The 22,714-nt window shown below is 44.8% G+C and overlaps 1 protein-coding gene across 2 annotated transcripts in view; it reads right to left on the reverse strand.

Annotated features, from left to right (window-relative positions):
* The window catches only part of RSPO3 (R-spondin 3), a 60,981-nt gene extending 40,727 nt beyond the window's left edge, over window positions 1–20,254 (reverse strand). Inside the window, exon 1 of one of the 2 annotated variants that reach the window (XM_068677513.1) lies at window positions 19,897–20,254. In XM_068677513.1, coding sequence (XP_068533614.1) covers window positions 19,897–19,993 — 97 coding nt within the window. In that variant the 5' untranslated portion in view covers window positions 19,994–20,254. Of the gene's footprint in view, window positions 1–9,547; window positions 9,576–19,896 lie in introns of those variants that run through there. The other variant, XM_068677511.1, reaches the window with a different exon arrangement.
* Window positions 20,255–22,714: the final 2,460 nt, after the last annotated feature.

Here is a 22,714-nt window from a genome sequence, read left to right on the forward strand (position 1 = left end):
AGATACATTAATGCCTCAGTCACGCTTGCTTTAGAGATAAAAAGCACAGTAAAGTCTGTATCTAGGTCAGAGGAGTGTTTTCTTTAAAACCAGCCTCACCTGAGACTCTGGAACAGCACCTCTTTCTCTAGGTGGAAAAACAATTAGTGTGTAATTAGGAGTTCCCCCTAAAAATATCTGATGTTATAAAGCTACTTGTTATTGTTAGTAAGATACAGCAGATCAGTGGTTGGAAATGGGAATCAGTGAGTCTCGACCACATTATCCAAAGCCAATTCAGAAAACCTTGCAAGTTAATCATTGCAGTGGTCTCAGGGGAGGCAGTATAATCTCATTCATATGTGTGCTTCAAATAAGAGGTCAGACATCTTTGTAAAAGTATGCTGTACCTCAACCATAAATTATTGTGCCTGAGAAAGGAACCATTGAGTGGGTCCTAGACTTTTGCTAAACAGGTGGTCATGTTACCCTCTCCCAGCAGGCCCTCTGGCCTTAAAACCCACAAGATCTCTCAGGTAACACAGTCCACAATGCACTGCAGATGCTGCAAGTGCCAGCATTGCTGCTATGCTCTCAAGTGTGCAGTTGTGTCTGCCTGAGGAGCACCTTCAGGCATCCATCCCTGTATGCATCCTCTGACAACTCGGCAGTGTGTTAACATTTTATCTTTAGATAGCATCAGCAATATCATCATTTTCTTACTCACAGTCAGTTGTGTTATGCTCATCAATCTGATTTTGATGACATAGAAAAAGAGAATGAAATAATTGTGGATAAAAGCAAATAAAAATGCCATATTTTTAATATGGGGTGATGATCCAATATTTTCTTTGTGATTTGAGAACTACTTGCTTCACGGGAGTTTTCAGAAATAAAATAAACTTCAGTTTCCTTAAAACAAACTCCACATTGTTGCCTTATGAACAAAATTGGATTTTTATGTCTCATAAGGTTTCAATGTAGCATATCTGCTGGATGAGGCATCAGTGTAAGCAAACAGATGGTAGAAGACTTGTTGATTTTACCACAATATATTTGTGCAGGATAGAGAAGCAGAGAACCTCAAGAAAGTATCCTTTTGATTTCAATTAATTTTCTCTTTCTGTGTTGTAGCCACTTATCTAATGCAGTTTAACATTCATATGAAATTACTGACAAAACAAAAGAAAACAGACAGTACCTTTTCATTTTTTAAAACCTAAACATTTATCTAAAATTCTTCAACAGTATGGTCTCTTCCTCAGTTTGTTTATTCTTTATATCTGAGAAATTTAAGAAAGCACTGATAAATTAGTATTCTAAAGAGAATGTGAAAACGGAATGTTGTTTCATGTGTAAATGGAATGAAATGATGAAATACTCCCCCTCTTTCAAAAAGCAGAAGGGATAACAAGCCAAGTTATTCACTGCTCCTGTCTTGTCTGAACTATGCCATGCATTCCACTTGGTTTCTTCAAATCAGCATCTCTGAGGCATGTTTAAGGTGCTGTCTTATATAGAACTCGTAGACACTGTTACCTTAAACAGTATAGCTTCTCATCCAGCATGGCTATGATCAGAAGAAAAATTAACTTCATTATTATAATCTCTCTTTTTATACTTTTATTTCTTCCCCAGCAAGCTGGGGCTCCTGCTCTGGAATTGTAAGGCTGGACCCCCACCTCTTGCTGATCCTGGAGTAGTCATTCACATCTGGGCTAAGAGTCTGTAAAGTGCTTCTATTCTCAGTCACTGGTGTCACACTGAAATTGTGCATGCTTATGCTGTGACCAACTGTATTGTAACAGAATAGCAAATTTTGAGAAATTGCTTTCATTGTGATCACAACATCGAAAGATAAGTGAGAATGGCTCACAGCATCACAAACTAAAAGGAGATGATATCCCAAGAATTCTGCTGAAATGATGTATAATTAAAAAGTCTGCTGCCCTTGAAGATTCAAGCATGACTCTAAAGTAGAAGTTAGGATTTCTGGAGGTTCATTTCCCTGTCAACTACATTGTAGTACCTCTGCAAGATTTTGTCCAATTTTAAAAATCAAAGTGCTTGCACTTATGGACCATGCTGGGTATCACCTTCCCTTTTTGTAGGCTGTGAAGATTCAGATATCCATGACTAATCCAGCAGTCCAGTCTCCTCAAATGAGTCTTGTTGGGTTTAACTCTTCTATGGATGGAGAGAGGAGATCCTCTGGGCTTGGGGACAGAAGGCTTTGTAGTCACTGGAGGCAATAGACATTTCTAGAGCTCAGTCTATCTGAGCTACCTTAAACATCTAGCTAGAGATGAGATTGTCCAGTAACTTCCATTTTATGTCCAATGCCTAGCTTGGTTATTGGTGTTTATGCTTTCAGTTCCTGCAGTCAAGGAAGATGATCAAATTAGTTAATTATTTGGGTCAAATTTTCACAGTCCTATCAACATCAACAAAGCCCTACCAAATTATCCAGTGGAAGTTTTGTTCCTTGTTTACTGAAGAGATATGACCACCTGGGCTTCAGCAAGATTTGTCAGCAATCTGTGTCTTTAAATGCAATCACTACTGTTGACTGGTCTTAGAAAATAACTTCTCTACCTCCTTTTTGCTTTACATATAATCATTACAATGGCTTATTGAAAAATTGTCAAGAGAATAAATAAGAAAAATGAACTGATATTTGTACATTTGTATTTGGTTTTGAAAGGTGCATTCTTATTGCTGCTTCTTATTGATATTATTAGGAGAATGTTTACAGAACTGCTGGTGCAAGTGGAGATATGTGTGAAACTAAGATCAACACCTAACTTAAATTGACTATACTAATAAAAATTTTGCTGTCCGTAATTGTAAGAAAGATTCTGGATCATCTTGATCCAACAATATCAACATGTATCAGAAAAGAAGCTATTTCTCCAGACAGAAAATCAAAAATTGCCCTCAATTTCAGATCAACAGTTCCTTAGAGGAATTTTCTGCAGAGCAACTCCATTTGTTTTCAGCTATCCAAGCCCACTAGCTTAGAAACATTCCTTACTAATGTTCCTCTTCCTTGAAGAGACTGTCTAGTCTGCCCTTCTGTAGCTTTTCCAGGGCATGAGCATTGATTCTGTCTGACTTCCCAAAGCTCCCACATATGCACACATGGAGGTACAGAAGAAGATAAGGGGAATTATCTCCTACCTGGCATTCATCATCCTTGCCACTGTCAAAAAACTCAACACAGCACCCTTGCTCTCTCCTCCTGCTGCCTGCTGGCTCTAGAGGTGGAAGAGTCTTGGCACCTGGAAGCCTATGAACAAGTTCAGAAAGACCACAGCCCAAACAAGACTTCACGACTTCCTGTCTCCTGCTTTTGGATGTGAATGATGGCCAATGATAGTGAAAAGCCAAAGCTCCCACCAAGACCCAGTCTGCAGCAGTCATTCTCTGACAGATGGCTACCGACTTCAACCAAATGTCAGAGAGGGCCCTGCCTCAGCAGCACCTTGAAAAATGCACTGCACCCACTGAGTCAGGCACATCACCACCTATGCTTCAAGTCCACCTCATGCTTGGGAACCAGTCATAATAACATGTTGCTTTTTTTGTGCTGGGTACTAGTTGACTACACAGAGAGGAAGCTGGAGCAGACATCACCCTCCTCCTGAGTCTAGACAGCAGCCCAGCATCTGAACTAGTGAGGAGGGTGTTAAATACTTCTTTTGCTATCTCACTTTCTTTTTAACTTGCTGAGGCTTGCTTCAGGTCATCAAAAACATTGTTTCTTCTCCTATCTTTTCTCTGGGCAATGTGCACCATTAGTCTTTACCTTAACAAGTTTCATACTTCTTCCCTGCTGCGACACAGAAGCCTGTGGCTCTGTAAGCCACAGCAAGAAGTGATGAGAGAATCCAATGAACCAGAATGTTTCTTCTCAGCAGCTCTCACCCAACTCTATATATGATGAATATTTGGCAGCTCAACTGGTGGCTAGTGGCTTGCGGCACCACGTTGGGCTGCCACGAGACAGGCGTCAGATATGAAATGACCGCAACAACACCACTCCAAATGCTGGGCTGCTGCAGCAAAATTGTGATACAAAATGACACATGCGGATGCCAAAAAAGACAAAGTGAAAGGAAAGGTTGAACTGGGCCTTGGAATGAAAACATCCGCTTTAACTGACTCCTTGGGTTTGTGGAGTTGCATGAAGCAAGTCAAGCGACTTGCTGTTTCAAAGAGGCCTCAGCTCCCCACCAGTACACTCCCCTGGAGACAGAATTCATGACAAACCAAACTGTGTGTTTAGGGGATGTTGTCCTGATGCGGAGTGATGGACCATGTAATCAACCTGTAATCTGTAGAGCACCAGAGGTCTGCATCATTTTAGGTACTGGAATATATGTATACCTAATATTCACCTAGTCCACTGGAAAGTAGCTCCTGTCAGCGTTACTTAAGTATCTTACTGTCAGGCCAGGAACACCGTTGGTGTTCATTCTTTCTCTGCTATCAGTATCACTCTGCACAGTGAATGCTTCAGATACCGTACAGTCAGGAGAATTTTGCAATATGAAAAAAGTTAAGAACTCCACCAAAGTGGTGCTTGTTTTTTCCCCTTTAACATACGACAATACTACAAAGCCTTTTCTTGATGCACTAGACTTGGGGGAGGGCTTGGAGTTGCGCTTTTTCATTGGCAATGGTGGTTTGTTTTGTTTTGTTTTGAATGTATTTTTCAGGGGCAGGCCACAGAAAGACAAAAGAGTCCCAACCAGGGCTTTGAGTACTTTTGCAGCCTGATACAGATCAGTTAAAATACATCAGTTAGGATACTTTCTTAGCATACTCTACCCGTTGCTGTCTAGAAGATTTGCAAGCATAGTGCACACATTAGAGAATGCTGTCTCTGCACTGATTATTTATAATGATAACACACTGACGCTCAAATTACACTGCGTTCTGCCTGCTGCCTTCTATCTTGTCATTCCCTACAAGCAGCCCAGAGGTAGGTTCATATGTGCTTGTAAAGTGCCTATTGCTGCAAACATTAATAAGAGCTATCACTTAGGAGCAGTTACTTACACTTTGTTTAATCTCTAATGGATTCTTCTAAATATTTACAGTAGAACAGTTGTCAGACCAAATGCTGGAAATCACTGGCATCTTCCCAGAAGCCAAAAGGAAGGAGAAAAGAAAAGAAACCCACTCGTTGCATTCTTCTGTGTGGTTTCAGCAAGTCAGGGTTTGCATTCTGTAATGTGGTGGTGCTGAGCACAGGTACCTCTGGACAGTTGTATACACACCAGCCTCGAGCACTACAGCTATGCTTCAGCCACATAAATTTGCCTTTACTCTTTCTAATTCTGAGGGAAGTGGCTGTTTGCTTTGCAGACCCTGAAGTAAATAAACTATCTGAAAGGACAGTGTCTGCTACAAGAGATGGAGGATCTCCAAGATGCTTGGGGTGTTGGGATAGGGCAAGATACTGTTTGTTCTTGGTTGTGCTGCACACCACACGTGGGGAGTATCTTGGCTGTTAGATTTGGAGCCTGCATCACTGTGAGGGAGGTGTGCAGGAGGGACACAGGATGGGGCAGCAGTGAGAGCATGTGGCTCCTGGGAGGAACATCTGTGCCAGGCAAATGACCGGCACGTGGGGCCCTGGGCAGGCAGTGAGGAAGGGAGGCAGGAGCAGAGGAAGGATGGCAGTTGCACCATTGCCATAAAGATTGCAGAAGTGCCAGCACGTTGGAGGGAGACCTGAGACAGAAGGTATTTGTGCAGCTCTTCAGCTCCCACTGTGACACAGCAGGTCATAAAAAGGCTCCAAGGGTTGTTGTCTTGCTTTGGAAAAAAAATCAGTGATTTTAAAATGAGAGCTTTGCCTGAGTAAAGCTCAGTATCTGTGATACTTGCCCAGTTATAGAAGTTTTCTGTAGTATTTGCTATTGTAAGCGCCTGCCCTAATTTTGAGATGTGTATATGTGTGTGAATGTGTGTGTGTGAACGCATGTGCGAAAGAGAGAGAAATCTCACTGCCTAAAACGGTTCTGCCAAGATAAACTTTGGAGCATTTTATAAATTAACTCTGCTCTATGTGTTTATTTTTCTTTTGGAGATTCTAAAAGGAGACTGTTCAACTCATCTTATTAGGGGCAGCATACTTTTTTAAAGAGAAAAATAAGTTCCTGCTCTGCACTGGAAAGTATTTGCTATTTTCAGCTAAAAGTATTCTTTCCTTCTGACCTGGCATATTAGATAAGATTTATATTTCTGACCTGACATTAGGTAGTTAAGATTTATTCTTTTATATTAACTTTACTGAGCTTGCAAGCTATTCATTTACAGCACAGGGAATGTATTTATGGCAGAAGCAAAGAAAGTTCACTACAAAGTAGTAAAATATGTTATTAGGAGTGTCCCGTAGACTGATGAAAATTGTGAGTACCCTTGCAGCTGGCTCCCTTCTGGCTCTTTGCTCCTTCTTTGTTATTTCAACTTTAAAATTTGAATTTGAAGTCAGTTTCAACGGTGAATAACTTAAAAGAGTCCAGATGATTCTAATATATCCACATATATATATGTGTGTGTGTGTATGTTGTGATTGAGAGGTGCAGGGAAGGGGATAACAAGTGACTTGAATTCTCTCCGTGTTCTGCTGGCAATGACCCAGGCATAAGTAACACTGGACCTCGCTCTCCTGCCAGTATAAATCAGGAGTAACTCCACTGAGGTATGAAGCTGGTGTGTGAGTGAGAGCTGAATCAGATCTATAGCTCTCCTATGTCCAAAGGTGTGGGTCCAGGCAATCTGTTAATGTCCAATTTACTTAAAGAGGAGAACCGCAGACTATGATGGAAACCTGGAAGCACTTCAAGCCTCTATAGACAGAGGCCTCCTATTGAAATCAGTGACAAAACCTCCCATTAACTTCAATACGAGCAGAATTAGGCCCTAAAAATGGCTGGAAGCCAAAGGACTGGATGGCTCATGAAATAGGTAATAGGAGCTGATGACTCTCACCGATAAATCACCAATGCAAACCTGGCTGTGCTTGGTTTAGACTCAAAATTGCTTTCATCTGATGTTTGTTTGAAACTGTCCACATTGTAAAACCTTCAGGAAGAGCTGGCAGTCGTGATAGCTGTCTCAGCAAGAGGCTGGCGGCTGGACGGGGTGTGGTATCTCTTCCATCCCCACGTCATCAGAGGGAGTCCATCTTACAGAGAAGCGAGACGCACTGGCCCGCCCATAGAAAAAGCAGTGCTTGGGTTCTGTCATTAACCAGAGGTTTTCAATTTCAGAAACTGTCAGGCTAGCTCTGTAAATCCACTTAGGCTGAAAATACTGGGGGAGGGGGTTACTGTAGCAAGCCAAGAGGAGGAGGAGATATTTCCATTTGTAGACATTATTCAACTGCTGTCACAAGACAGAAAGAATAGAGATGTGCAGAGCTTTGAGAAATTCAATGTGTTGAAGAAAGGGCTTGGCATACTGAAAGCTAGGATGATCAGGCATTACGAAAGCTAGGAATAGCTTATAGAGTACAATGCGTTGCAGTTCAGCTGAAGAACTGCACTGCTGACCCCTTCCGTGACACCACACTGCTCTGCAGCTGAGGAGAGATAGTAGGGCTTTTAGTAAGAGCCCTACTAAACTGAGACCCGTTGTTCTGCTATCTGAGCATCTAGCAGCACTCCCAGACAAAGTTTTGGGGAAATGCGAAACATTATGGGAGGGCTTTCAACTTTACTCCCCCCTTCCCCCAAATATTTTTGCAATCAGTAAACTTTTTCTGTTGGTCCCTGAAGGGTCCTGCCCTACTGCTTGGAGAGCAGTAGACAAACTGGGTGAATATTTTGGTACCTGTGCTTGGCCAAACAGCCCCAGAAGTATTTGATGACAACTGGCACATTCATAATGGTTCACCACTTTCCAAGCAGCACCCTTCATGATCTTGCATTTGATAGCCCTCAGGGCTATGTACTTTATTAGAGAGCAGGCAAGTTTTTCCATCTCCCTCCTGACTTCTACCGGGCCATGTCAGACAACTGCTCCAAGGATTCGTATTTTCTTTCTGTATACGCAAAGATTCATGGATTATTTTTACAATGCGGCTTTGTAAATCAAAGAAGCCATTCACTGCTTATTTTTTCTCACCCAGAAACCCACTGCTATCATCAAGTCATCACACCATGGCTCAAGGGCATCTGCTCTCTTTCCACCACTTCTCCTCAAAACGCTGAGCTCAGAACCACGAGTTGCAATAACTTGTGGCTTGGCATCAAAAGGGAAAAGTATGCCAGGGAGCAATCTGCTTATAGGTGCTAAGTGGGAGTGAGGGTAAGGGAATAGTAGGGGAGAATTCCTTTTGGGTGACACTAAGGAAGAAAAGGAAACGATGGTGATGGGAATATTTCAGAAAGTTGTTTTAAAAAATCATATGAGACACAATATGAGGCACAATATTTATATCCCGCATAACTTTGTTACATGTTAATTCTGTTTGGTGTGTCTACTCTGGTTTACTGCATTCACCTGCTAGTTCTTGTTTCCAGTAAGCTTGAGTTGGATACAGGCATACTATGGATAATGCGGAGGACGTGGAGCATGTCTGTATTATATCAGGCAGGATAACGGAGCTGATCTACAATTCCTCTATCCCTTACCACTTCTGAAAATGCAGCACTTTGGGTCTATCCCTGTGCTTACTCTTTTTAGTTGGCCACTATTCATGCTAGTACGGCCTGGTGTATGTTCTCATTCTCTGAATCTCTTCAGTCACTACATTGAAAAGTAGTGCCAAAGTTCATAGATATAGAAAAAGAGGGAAAGAGAAGCTTGGTAACTCTAACTGAGGAGATAATACACTAGGAGAAAGCTCATGAGATCTGGATGGGGTGAAAAAGCATGGAGAACACAGTGAAAGTATTCCTCCCACAGTTTTAAATGGCAAATTACATCTGTTCTTTGACAAAAGAGGGTGAAATAACCTCACTACCCTTACAAGCACCTCATGAAGAGAAGTGGAGACCTCATGGCTCTCTTTTGCTTGGTGAGTGAGAACAAAAATCCCCCACCAACTATCATGGTCTTTTTTAATAGCCTATGTAAACATTTAGGCTGTATTCTGAGGATATGCAAATTTCATGTTGGCAGAGCTCTGTGAGTTATTTGCTTCCTGACACAAGCTTTAACTAGAAGCAGAATCAATCCGTTAATTTTTGGGAGATGCTTATTCTGCCTAAACCAATTCCCAATAAAAGCAATGCCAAGACTCTAATTGAAAACCTTGTGCTAATCTGGCATGTGTCTTATCATAGAATCACAGAATTGAAGGGGTTGGAAGGGACCTCGAAAGATCATCGGGTCCAACCCCCCTGCCTAAGCAGGTTCCTTAGAGCAGGATGCCCATGTAGGCGTCCAGACGGGCCTTGAATATCTCCAGAGAATGATCATGGTATTTTTGTCATCTAATAAATGATATGAAAATCAATATTCCCTGATGTTTCCTCAGCACGTACAGATACAGATACAGATACAGATACAGATACAGATACAGATACACGTGGACACATGAACATACCCCCTGATAACATTACCAGCAGTGCTGCTGAGTTATCACAGGGGAACATGAAGATCCTTCTCCACCACCACGGTTTTCCCCTGCCCAGGATCCATCCAAACAATTGTTTTCTTTCTCCTCATTGACTCAGATGTCCAACCTGGTGATACATGCCTCATGAAAAGCTTTCCCTCAGAAAGTTTTACCTGTCCACAACCAAAAAAGGAAGGATAAATTTAACTTTCTGGTGTAGCTTTAAACATACCAGGCTAAACAGAAACAGAAGGGGATCCCCTACCAAGCTTCTCATTTATTTTTTGTTTTAATTTAGTGTTTGATTTAAACTGTGCAGCTAAATAACAGACCACAAAAACATTGGGAGAAAAGGTGGAGTTTTTAGATAGACCAGAGTTTTGAAACAAAATTTATTGTATCTAGGGTTATCTGTCCTTTATGTCTTAAGATGATTTCAAGTGAGAACACTTAAAGAACATGTCAAAACCTTTAATTCTTGCTTGAGTCTATGTGAATTTGTATGCATATATATTATGTAAACTGTATATAGATATGAAGGGCAGGGAGAAAGGGAGAAAGACACAGTTGACTAAATATATGGACATGCATAAACATATTTTCAAACAAAATTGTGTATTTGGGTAATATTTTGTGAATGGCTTTAAACACTATCCTGCATTTTTGGTAAGTGTGTGATTTTCTGACACTTTCATCAGGTGTTATAAAAGATGGTCAAAAAGATCTTTTTAGGAGATCATAGGCAAATGCTGCATAAAGGGTGTTTTTTCCATCTCGAGGATGACAGCTCTAGGCTTGTGCCTTGTGTGATTCTAGGGGATGAAATATGTAAAAGAGAGAAGTGGGAGACAGTGGGCATGAGATGGAAGACTCTTCTGAATAAGCTGTCTTATATGCAATACTGCAATTTCTATATCTTTTGGACAAGATGTGCCCAAGGTCTCTGCATATCCCAGATGCAAAACACAGGCCCTTTTAATCTTTTGATTAATCTATTTTATCTGGACTCAGGTGTGATTTACACAGAGGAAAAAATGAACTTCTCCTAGTTCAGTTTAAGTTAAGTGGGAAATTATATGATTTCAGGAAGAGGTGAATGGCAGCTTGTTTTCATCTTGGAAGTGTACAGTCTACAGTTTCCTTTGTGGCAAGTCAGATCTTAGCAAACAGGACTCAGACCCCCCATTCATATTGCTCCATGCCTCCATAAAGCTGGGGAAGACATGCATTCATCAGAGCATCCAGCCACAGCACACAAATAAATTGCAAAAGAAAGCTTATGTGAAATCTCCTCCATAGTTTTCTTGTTGATGGAGCCCACTTTGGCCCTTAAGAGATCACATAATCATAAAACATGTCACCATTTGTTACATTATTTCCTTAAATATACTTAACTCAGAGTTAGTAATGTAACAGCTTCTTCTTTCTGAGAATTACTCGGATGAAAGGACATGGTGCCCATTTATGGAAGAGAAACAGCATTCTCAAATCACATAAATTCTGTAGGTTGTTTCCAGAAATAGATGATACCAACAGAGAAAGGAAAATATTTTTGTCCACAATATATACAGGGGAATTTGTTTTTACATTTACCTCTTACTTAAAATAACTATAGTCTTGGAAATAATACATGACCTAAGCAGCCATACAGATGTCCTCTTGCTGATATTCACTCATACCTGAATCCTACCAACAACTTCTTACATGACTGAAGCTTCTCCTCAATGGATGATTTAAACAGCACATTTAAAATATTATATCTGTAAAACCAGGATCTTGGGCTTAAAAATACTTATCCAGGATGTAGCACCAGTTATATACTCTATGCTCTCATACAGAATTGCATGTTCAGTTTTAATACATCCTCAACTCTGAAACTCATTAAGTGCTCAACTCTTCATAAAACAGAAACCTAAAAGACAAATGTGTGACTTCATTTTGGACTGCAAAACATAACCTATTTCTTTGCAAAATAACAAATTGTGTAATTTATTTACCTTTCCTGCCAGTAAGATCTTGTCTATTAGATTTTATGACATCTGTGGACACTATGCCCAGTGCCTCATCTTAGCCGATTATTTTCAATGCTGTGTTATACTAAAACGTTCTGGAATCTTCATCCATCTCCATGTGTTTGCTAAATTTATGCACTTAACATCTTCTGACTCTGACTTCATGTTAAATAAATATTGTTTGGTCCCACTTGGTTCTATTTTGCAGGGGTAATTCTTCATTCAGCAGTGTAGCATAAACTAAAATAAAACCAGCAACCCCTTTTTCAGTGGCATAGAAAAAGCGTAGTGAAATTAATTATGAACATTCTAGGAAAAGGAAACAAGGTTATGAAACACTTGCCGACACTGGTATTTGTAATCTTCATGAATAAGCAATCCAATAATGCAGGGCAAGTGTGCGTGGGAGGCATGCTCTGAAGAAACTGGCTGTTTTCCTCTCTCTGACCAGTGGAGCTGTTATGAATAAAAAATGTTGTTGCTAAAGGAACCTGTAATAAATCCTGTTGGGAGTATTACATGTGCTGATAACACATATAAACTTTGTAAACATATTAAAGTGTCAGGTTTTAGTAGCTCTGGTTCATGTGGATGTTTGTAAATGTTAGTCAAGAAATGCAATGGAAACCTTGTTGCACCAGCTGTTTGCTCCTATGTTTCTGGCTCATATGAGAGTTTTCTCCTTTTCCTTCCTCCAAGGAATGCTTTTCCTCACTTCATAGGGGAGATGAGGAAAAAATGCTCAAATCCTATATCTGCTGTAACTTCCCACTAGAATGCTATCACCAGAAAAGCTGCTCCCTGGTGAGTTATTTGGAGAGAAGTGGGGTGGATGAGCTAGTGACTGATGAAGGATTAATGCTGTTCTGAACATTGCTGCTTTGTGCACACTGATGCCCTCAGTCGATGCTTTGGTGAAAGTACTGTTAGCAGCCCTGAGAGCGGCATCCAAGTTGCCTTTTAATGCGTGGAAAGCATTGGGCACCTCCAAAATGGACTGACAAAAAAAAAAAAAAAAAAAAAAAAGAGCACACTGAGCAAGGAATTCTCAGCTGGGGTCAGAAACTGATTCAGATCCTGGTTATCCTGGCTATCCATGGGGTTTGGTGCCCTGGCAAAAGTGCACAGCCTTGTAAGCTACTGTGTTCTTTAGCAAAGCAAAGGAGGCCTCAGTCTTGTCTTGTGAAACACACCATGAAGGAGCAGCAGCCTTGCTACCCTTAATGTATCCAAAAGCTTAGCAGCAAAAATATTCAGCTAGGAGTTGGAAAACTAGAGTAAAGTAACTCTTCTGTCTCACCTGACTCTAGCCCATGTCATCTGAGGTGCTTTGCTTGCACCTATTAGCACAGGAGAGGAGCTGGCTGGTGAGCCCACTGTCAACAAGCAATTGCCTGCAGTGTGTGGAGACCTGTGCTACCTTTGGAAGAAGTGTGGTTTGTTATTTTTGTTAATCGTTATTCTCTGCTTGCTGCCTTTTTACCCAGGGTTTCTGTAAGAGAAAATGTTGGACTTTGCAGAAGAGACCTGAGCTCAGAAGTCTCCTGTGCCGAGTGAACACTCAGTTGGCAAGCTGACATCTCATGGCAGAAACAACAAAATGCCTGAGAAATGCCCATGCTTCAGGAGTGAGCTGGCAGTTAAGCAGGGCTTTGAAAGTAAGGGACTCAGGTGTTTAAATCCTGCCCCAGACACACCTTAGGCACCTAAGTCCTGTTCTTGGATCTGAGCCTTGCTGTTTCTCCCCTAGCACTTTACAGGAAGCCACAGAAATCACACATCATTGCTATTCCAACACCCATCAATGAGCTCCTGTTTTATTTTACAGTGCCCCAAAATCTGCTTTACCCTGCAGGAAACATCAAACATCTGAAATCCCATCTCGAACCTTTTAAGTTTAAACATGAAACATGTCAGGACGTAAAGCTGACACTCTATAAGGAGCTTGAAAGGATAATGTTTATAGCAGCACGCTACCATAGCTCTGTATAGACCTGTGGTTCAAGGTTTTGCTTTCATTTAAAAGTATCACTATAAGCATCCCTTTATGTTCTTCCCGAAATTACTCTGCTGTGTGGAGCAGAAGCATCGGCGCAGTGCAGGGACCTCGGTGCCATCCTAGTGAGAGGCGAGATTCCCCTTTCCCATCTCTCGCCATTCAGGTCCGATCCCCAAAGCAGTAGCACTGGAGCCGTGTAAGTTTTGTGGCTCTTTTTCTTGAGCAAGTGCTATTTTTAATCACACAAGTAAATAATAACATTTAAGAATGTGTGATCTGTAGCTTACAAGCTAGAAATCGAAACACAAAGACGTTTGTTAGTCAGCTATCCTATAAGTAGCATTGCTCATTGCACTGTTCATGACTAGCAACAAAAATATAAACTGTTAATAAATCCCGTTGGATTTTATTATGACAAAGTGTCCAACAAGTAATTATTACGTCACTGCCAGTAATTTAATTATTTATGAAAATGTTGTAGATCTTTTTTATTATTTTTTATTTATTTATTTAAATTTTTTTTGAGAGACAGAATGTGTTTTGCATGAACAAATGCTCTCTGAATATTTTTATCTGTGGCATTGTTCGTGGTAATAGCGGACAGACAGACTTTTATATAAAAAAGTATATGTTTTCAGCTGCCTTTTGTCATCTGATAAGATTGCTTTGTTATTAATTATTTTGGTGAAAAATTGTCAAAGTGATTTTGAATTGTTCAGAGTCCAAAATTAGAAATTAGACAAAAATATTATTATTTTTTTTTATTAGCCATTATATGTCTTTCACCAGGCTTTTGCAACTTTTAAATGTATTTCAAGAGCAAAAGGGGCAACTTTATTGTAGGGGGGAGAAGTTCTTAAGAACTCCTACGGTTTTACTGGATGAGTTTTCTGAGTAGTCACTGTCTATAAATGACTGAATATGAAATGTTAGACAGCTTATCAACGTTAGTAGATAACAGCAAGAGTTAAGTCAACAGTTGCTTTACTAACCAGAAGGGAAAGTGATCAGGATAAACAACAGATATTGAGTACATCTGATTTTTAAGTTTTCACTCAATTTTTTTTAATTAGATGTTAGAACTTACATTATCTTCAGGAAAAACAAAAAACAAATTTTTTACATCAAGAAGGAACAGACCAGGGATTTGCAAAGGCTTGGTACACTAATTACAAGCTTAAAAGAAAATAATCTCAGTGTTAACTGCATTGACTTCAGTCGGGTCAGTAGGTGAAAATAGTAAAATAGCTGTTCTTTTCGTATGCTTAAGAAGGAGATTGCCTCCCAAGCAGATGACATATCAGAGTTTTGAAAGGTACGGGGCAATGTTTTTTCTTACATAGGTATCATACATAACTGGATTGTAAAATTTTGCAAGTACTTTAGCACAAGACTTCTTCTATAATCAAAATCTTCCCTGAGAAATCTTCCCTGCAGAAAAAGAATCCTCTCCAGTTCCAGGAAACTCCATAGGACATTCTCCACTGAAAACTATGGAGGCGGGTTCAAGCTCTAAAATCACCACATTAATACAATTTTGTTCTTTCTGCAAAGAAATATAGGGCTTTTTATATATCTGCTGATGTGCATACTATACCAATGGTTTTGAGAAGTGGTGGTTACATATCCATTTACAGTTTAACAGAAATTTTAAATAGTTTAAGAAATGCCTTCAGCAGCTGAAAGAAAAAAAATAATCACCATTTCAGATATGAAATGGTTTGAACTGGACTCTATTGTTCTTTAGTCTTGCATGCTAAGGCTCTTGGGATAATAATACACATTGTTCCACAAGCAGATGGTATACTTCAAGCACGGTCTACATGCACATATAGTTTAAAAACAGAATGAGATAAAACAAAAATTAAGCTAAATACTTTGTAATTCTTCTAATGCTTTCAGCAATGGGTGGTGTTTTTCTGATATTTAATTATTTAAGATACCACTACTATGAAATATGTTCACAGTTTATGAAAATACAATGAAACAGTCCTACGGCTGCTTTTGTTTCTAATGACTGTAATAGGAAATTTACAGTCTATTTCGAAACAAACAGGATCTCATCCAAAAATGAGAAATACAGCTTCATTGCAAAAAAAAAAGATGCACTTGTCACCAGCAACGCATTTACTCTGACAATAAAAATATGCAATCATCACAGAAAAAGAAATGTATCATACAAATACTTTGAAAGAGAACTAACAGTGAAAATAATTTGATCTTGCCCAAGGACAGAATCAGCTTACTTGATGGCTGCTTGCTTGGTTAACTCCTGCCGTAAATTATTACTAAAGTATTTCCTTTAAAAAAAAAAAAAATGTAATGAACACCTATTTTATGTTTAGAATGCATTGCATTACTATGCTAACCCTATATACATATAGGTACTAGAAATATGTATTGATGGTGAACTATTAATAATTAAAACAAATAAACAAAAAGTTTCCAAAATGTAACATTATTTTAATTAATAATGTAATTCCTCTTTTCCTGTTGCAAAAGAAGTAAATTTTAACTCCATGTAGATGACACCCTTCTAGAGTGTGTAAAAAAAATTAAGGCGTAATTTTGCCAGTTTGCATTCTGCCATTTCTCTTCTGTTTTATTTCATACAGCCGTGTTTTCGGTTGCACAGTCATACACTAACTTAATTGTGGACTCGTACACGTCTGTGCGTGAGGTGAGACAGTGAGGCAGAGAGGTGGCCGGGTGGATATCTCCACTCGTGACCATGACCAGGAGCGGATGCTGTAAGACCCACTGTCCTGTAGTGGTGGAGGAGCCCATGGAGGGGCAGCCGAAGGAGCAAACGCCTTTACGGTGACGGCGCAGCTGCTTCGGGAGCCCCGGGACAAAGGGACAAAAGCAGGATGCAATTGCCAGCATCAGGCCCCAATGGGCTACCAGTATCAGGCATCATGGCACATTGCAGCTCCACTACATCGTGCTGACAGTTTTACACCCTGGTGTAGGAACCGCGATACAAACACAGAACTTTCTATCTATTTTCCGTCACTGTGTTTATTCTGGTGATTCCCAAATTTAGCCCCCGGCTCACTCACAGCCCACGGGGTCACAGCAAATGCTCTGGAGGTCATTCACAGAGCCGTATCAAATAATGCTTCATTTCCAGCAGTTAAAAGGTCAATGAGAAAGGTGTACAACTGTCGGTAGTGAGTTTTGAGGGTTGCTGGTGATCTGCAGAGCCAAAATATTTTGGAGCTATTGACTTAATCCTACATCTTTTCTAAGAAAACTGCACTCACTGGCAGGTATGTAGAATTTCTCAATTATTGGTATGCTACTCTATACTTGCTGCATATTAATCTCACTTGTAGGACCCAAATGAGTCACTCAATTTGTTAATCTTAAGTGCTCTTATCAGAATAAAAACACAAATCTCTTTGCTAATGGCATGTTTGCTTTTGAACTTTTATTGATCATGTCTGCTATGCCTAATTATGGACACAATCCCCTGTCCGCACTCTGCTGTTGACTTCGGACAAGTTTCACCTCTCTACAGCCAACTATGTGTTTACCATATGAGACAGAAATTTAGGATGCTCAAGCTGGTAAATACAGTAGGAATTTGGGGAATGAAAAATCAGACTTTGCTCCTAGTAAAGATTACTTTGACAGTAGGTACAAAATAAGTAATACTTCAGGTCCAGGTCCTTCCACTGGGGTAAATTAAGAAAGAAAATGGAATTTTCTTTCCATTGCCCAGCATATTCTGAATTAGTCAGTTCAGGCTTTGCTATTATTTTCTCCTAAAATACGGCAGCATACAACATGATAGATTCTATACAACATAGAATAGGCCCTCAGATATTTAGCAAAATGAAATAACACGAGCTCACTGATTCACTGCTTGACAGCAAGTAGTTTGAGCTGCATTTAAAAAAAGCACAGGTAGAATGAAACTTTGAAAGCACTTCCTCAGCAATGGGACTAGGACGTATGCTTAAAGGAAGCTGATGAGGAAAAAAGAAATGGAAATCCAGAGAGAGCCTTTCACGTAGCAGACAGAGGGCTTTGACAGGTGTCTTCTTTATCTGCATCCTACCATTTTCAAGTTGCAGTCTTCACGAATAACTATTTATAGATTTTAAAAGCCAACACTCAACACCCAGTGGTTACACCAGAGCATCTCTTACAGCCAGCCTGATCTGAAGACCTCAACCAGCGGATGAGATGCACCATGCCTAGGTGAGATGTTCTGGTGGTTATTTACCTTCCCTTACAAAACAAGGAGCCAGCTTTCCATCCCAACTATTTCTATCTGAGATATTTTTTTTTTTCCCACCACTTATTCCACTGTGGATTTAGCTCAACTCCCATCTTTCAAGCAGCAAACTGTGAGCAGCTTCTTGGTACCTTCCATATGCATCAAACCAGCATTATTATTATATTTTTTTTTTCAGCCAGCAATTCCAGCTGTCATTCCCGAAAGTTACGCACCTACAGAAGGGGAGCTAAGAAAGACCCGGGCCGGACCAGGCGAGGAGCACACACATGCACAAGCGCTCACACACACGCACACTCACACCCGGCAGCCCCGATGCTAGCAAATAGCGGCTGCTCTGCGCCCAGCAGCCCGGGGCAGCACGGCGGCTGCCCGGTCCCCCATAGGAGTGGCCTGGCGACCTCCGCGGGGCAGCGGCCGGGCCAAGCCGAGCCAGGCCAAGCCGGGCCGAGCCGAGCCGAGCCGAGACGCGTCGCACCTGCCGCCGGCTGCCCGCCGCGGCACAGGACAGCAGAGGTCGCCGCTGGCCCGGCTCTGGGCCCGGCTCGGCACGGCACGGCGCGCACAAGGTGCTCCGGGGCTGCCCCCGCTGCGAGTCCCCGCCGCCGGGACTCCGCGGTGTCCCTTTTTGCCCCCCAGGGGGGTCCCGTCCCTCCTCTCCCCCCCGGCCGAAGCCCTGCACGGCGCCCGTCGGGGGCCGTCGGGGGCCCCCCGCGCGTTGTGGGGCGCGGGGCAGCCGCAGCTTGCGGGACGGCGGCTGCCAGGGTTAAAGGAGAGGGTGGGAAGGGATGGAGGCTGCGGGGCGCTCCCTTGCCAAGGACAATAAATCGGCCAACCCTGACGTGTTTTGCTTAGCCCCGGGTGCTCCCTCCGCCGTGGGGAGCGCAGGACCGTGCTGCGCCCCGCTGCAGGGGCTCCGTGGGTGAATCGGAGCTTGTGCGGGGAGGCGAAGCGCACAAAGGAGGCTTTCAGGAGCTGGCAGCGGCGCTCGGGGGAAGGGAGCGAAGGCAGAGCGAAAAAAAAAAATAATACTAACAGCACCCCCCGCCCCCTCCCCGAGGAGGTAACTCGGCGTACCCCTCGCTGATTAAATGCAGGCTGCCGTGTTTTCTGACACTGCCCCGGCATCTGCCGCCGGCAGGCGCAAGCAAAGCGGTCCCGCCGCCGTCGGTGCCCGAAAAGTGTCTGCCCCGAGCTGCCGGGGGTGGCCGGGCCCGGGGCACGTCCCCACGGCGGAGCCCCCCCGGTGCCCCAGGCGGGACCAGCGCCGTCCTGCAGGCGCCTTTCCCAGGGACCCTCCTCACCTCGGGCCGGAGCAGCGTCCCAGCCCGGCAGCCCCGGGTACTGCCCCGGGACCTCCGGGTGCTGCCCCGGGATTCCCGGTACCCTCCCGCTGCCAGCCCGGCCCCGGGCGGCTGCCTGCTGCAGCGGGCATCGGGGCCGGCTGGGTCAGACGGTCAGACTGCCTCCGTCCCAGGGGCACTAAAAACTGTCCGAAATCTGGGGTGGCAGTCCCCGGGCAGAGCCGGCGAGCCGGGACGGTGCCACCGCGGTGAGTGGAGGCTGGAGGATCCCCTAGCCCCCCCTCACCCCGTCGGTGGGCTTGCTCTGCAGTGTTAGTCCGTCCCGGGGGCTCTTGTGGAGAAGGCTGCCCTCTCCGTCCTTCCCCGGATCACTAAGCGGTGTCCGAGGGTGAAGAAAGGCGCTCGGGGCATCGCGGCCAAAACCAAAGTTACCTGTCGCGTCATCCTGCTTTCCCTTTGGGAAGTGCTAAGAAAGGCAGAGCTCCCCTTTACCGCACATCATTAAAATTAGAAGGAGCACACGCAGGTCTTCCCGGAGCCGGCGCTGCTCATCCCGGCGAGGTGAGAGAGCAAAGCAGAAGGGGCTGGGAGCTCGCCTCCATCACCCCTCCAACTCAACCAAACTCCCGCAGCAAATCCGCTCGGGCGCGCCGCGGGCGCGGGACTCGCTTCCTAGCGCTAGCAAAGGCGCCGGGGGCACACGGAGCTCCCGAGCAGGTGAACGGCACAACGAGAGGAAGCAGAAGTTATCAAAGTATAAATCTCTTCGCACTTACTTCTTCCCTGTCGCCGTACCCTGGAGGCGTGCTGGCTGCCAATGTATTCCATAAAGTTCAAAGTGATAAAAAACCAAGAAAGCAGTCGCAATTGCATAGTAACCCTTTGAGAGTTCGACTTCTCCTTTTCGTTGGTTTTGTTTTTTCCTTTCCTTAAAAAATAATAATAATAAAAAAAAAATCGGGGTGCTAGGCGGCAAGGGATGAACACAGCAGCAGAAATACCTGCACTGAGATCCAAAGCTTGGCTTGGCTGGGCTGGTGGCCTTTGCCTTTTTTTTTTTTCTTTTTTTTCCTTTTTTTTTTTCCTTTTTTTTTTTTTTTTTTTAAATCCTTTTCCTCGCCCCTCCGCTTTTCCCTATTGCACTTGGAAACCGTCCGGCCCGCTACCTGCCGCAAACCTCAGGGGGGTCTCAGCAGCGGAGAGGAGCCGTGCAGCCGCCGCCGGGGTCCATGCCGTGCCGGCGGCCGGCAGCATGATGTGGGGGCTCCGGGGGGTTGCGTGCGTGCGCCGGGCGGGCGAGGTGCCGACAGGACGGACGGACGGACGGACGGCCGTGCGAGAGAGAGGAGTGTGCGAGGGCGGGAGCGCCGGGGGGGGGCAGGAGGAGGACCCAGCCCCGCCGCCGCCGCCGCCGCCGCTCCGGAGCAGCCTCGCTCTGCGCCGCGGGCACCGCCAGCCGCCGGGCGGGCGCAGGTGGGCCCGGCCCCCCCCCCGGCGCTCCCGCCCGCCGCCGAGCAGCCCCCGGGCCGCCCGCGGGAGCCGCTCCGCTGCGGGGCCCCGGGGGAGCGGCCCCGGGGCGGGGCGGGGCGGGAGGAGGCGAGCCCGAGGCGCCCCGCACGGCGGGGGGAGGCTCCCCAAGCCCGGCCGGGCCCCCGCGGGGCGGCTGCGCCCGAGCATCCTCCGGCGGCGGGGGCGGGCGGGGGGCGGCACTTTGCCGGGGGGGGACCCGCACCGTGCGGCGCCCCGACGCCCCCACGGATCGAAATGGGGATGGGGAGGAGGGTGGGGGTCTCCCGTCCCATCCCGTCCCGTCCCGAGCCGTGCCGACCCGAGCCGTGCCCCGGGGGTGCCCTCCCCGCCGCCGCCGGGACCCCCAGCGCAGCCCCGGCAGCAGGGGCACGGCTCAGCCGCACCTAGGCGAGGCACGGCCGGCTGTCTGACAGAAGGGTATCGCGTTTCCTTTCTGCGGCAAGGGTTTCTTTTTTGGGGGGAGGGGGGACTTAGAGAAGGGGGAAACTGGCTGCTTGGCTGGACCCAAGCTCGACTTGCCGCTTATCTCAGCGGCTATCGCTGGAAAAGGGGGGGGAAAGCCGAGTAAGACGGCGCTGATGGCATCAGGAGCCTGGGCGGTGTGAGGAGCAGCCGCTCGATTTGTAACTGTTTTCCTCGGCCTCTCCCCCCGTGCCCCTCTCAGAGCTGTTAAATATCTGCACCATAAAATGTGGGGGATTTAAAGGTCTGTGGGAGGCTCCCTTTGAAAAGGACTCTGGGGAAAGTCTTTCTAATCCAGGATACTTGAGCCGGATGGGGTGGGATTGCCAGAGAGGCATAAAATAAAAGTAATTCGGCAGACAAGCTGAGGGGCTATGCTGACACGAAGAAAGCCCGTTCGCCTCGCTGTCGGGTTTTGTTTTGCTGGAGACTGAGACTTCTTGTGTGCTGGTGCGTGTGTGGAAACGTCGGAGCGAGCCAGGCGAGTGGCATAAATAAACAGGGCTGCGGGGAAAGGACGGGACACGCGTGTGAGCCAACCTGCAGCCAGCCAGACGGCTCGCTCGAGCAGCATTAGCACCAGCGGGCAGAGAAAGCATGTCAAAAAATAAACGCTCGGCGAGAAACATAAGGAAAACATTAAACAAGCGGGGAGTGCACTCCCTCCCCTTGCCCTGACAAAGCGCGGCTGAGAAACTCCGCTTGCTGCGCCCCCGGCCCTGCCTGCCCGTGTGTCCCCACCACGCGTGGGGTGCAGAAAGGGGAGAGGGCACGGGGGACAAAAATCCCTGCCTTGACCCGAGCTGGGCTCTGCTACAAGGCAGAGTGAGAGGATGCCGGAGGGCTGGGCTGCCCCCTGCAAAGCTCTCCATTAGGGGAAGGAAAGCAGAAAGCAAAAATAAAAAAAGCCAGCGGCAATAACAAACCAAACTCATAAACAGTTACTGCAGCCCTGCGATAAAAGGAGAAGATTTATATCGCTGAAATGTGTGGAAGAAGCTCATTCCAGAGCGGAGCTGTGCCTTGGTGCTGTGCTGCCCATGCTGGTGATGAGCGATGGTGGCCAAGTCAAGGCTGCCAGCAGCCCAGCCCACAGAGGCCTTGAGGGTCCTGGGGTCAGAACTGACTAATGGGGTGTTTCCATGACTATCCTGGGGCTTTGGGCTGGATGGCAGAGATGGGGAGCTGGGGGAGCAGCTGGTGGCCCAGGGCAGCTCCAAGAAGCCAAGGGTTTTGGAGCCCCCTGTTTTAATGAACTGTGTGCAGCCGGAGACCCTAACATCAGCTAGGAGAAGTTTTTGAAATACTTTTTAAAAAATAACTGTCTGTTAATCAAAGTGCATGGTTCTTTCACTATTCCAATAACTGCCCAGTGGTTTCTCTGTCCAACTCTCCGTAGCTGGAAAATAGTATATTTAATTTTCAGAATAGCTAATAACTTGGTGGAAAAAAGAGGTGAGCTCACGTTGCTCGATTATGTCCCAAAAAAGACTTTAAGATAATAATATTCAATTAATAGCTGTTATTGTGCTTGCTTAAAATGGCACTCTGGTCATAAAAACTAGCCATGTGAACAGGACAGCTGAATACTAACCCTTTGTC

The sequence above is a fragment of the Anas acuta genome, chromosome 3, assembly GCF_963932015.1.
Source record: "Anas acuta chromosome 3, bAnaAcu1.1, whole genome shotgun sequence".
In the NCBI taxonomy this organism is placed as follows: Eukaryota; Metazoa; Chordata; class Aves; order Anseriformes; family Anatidae; genus Anas; species Anas acuta.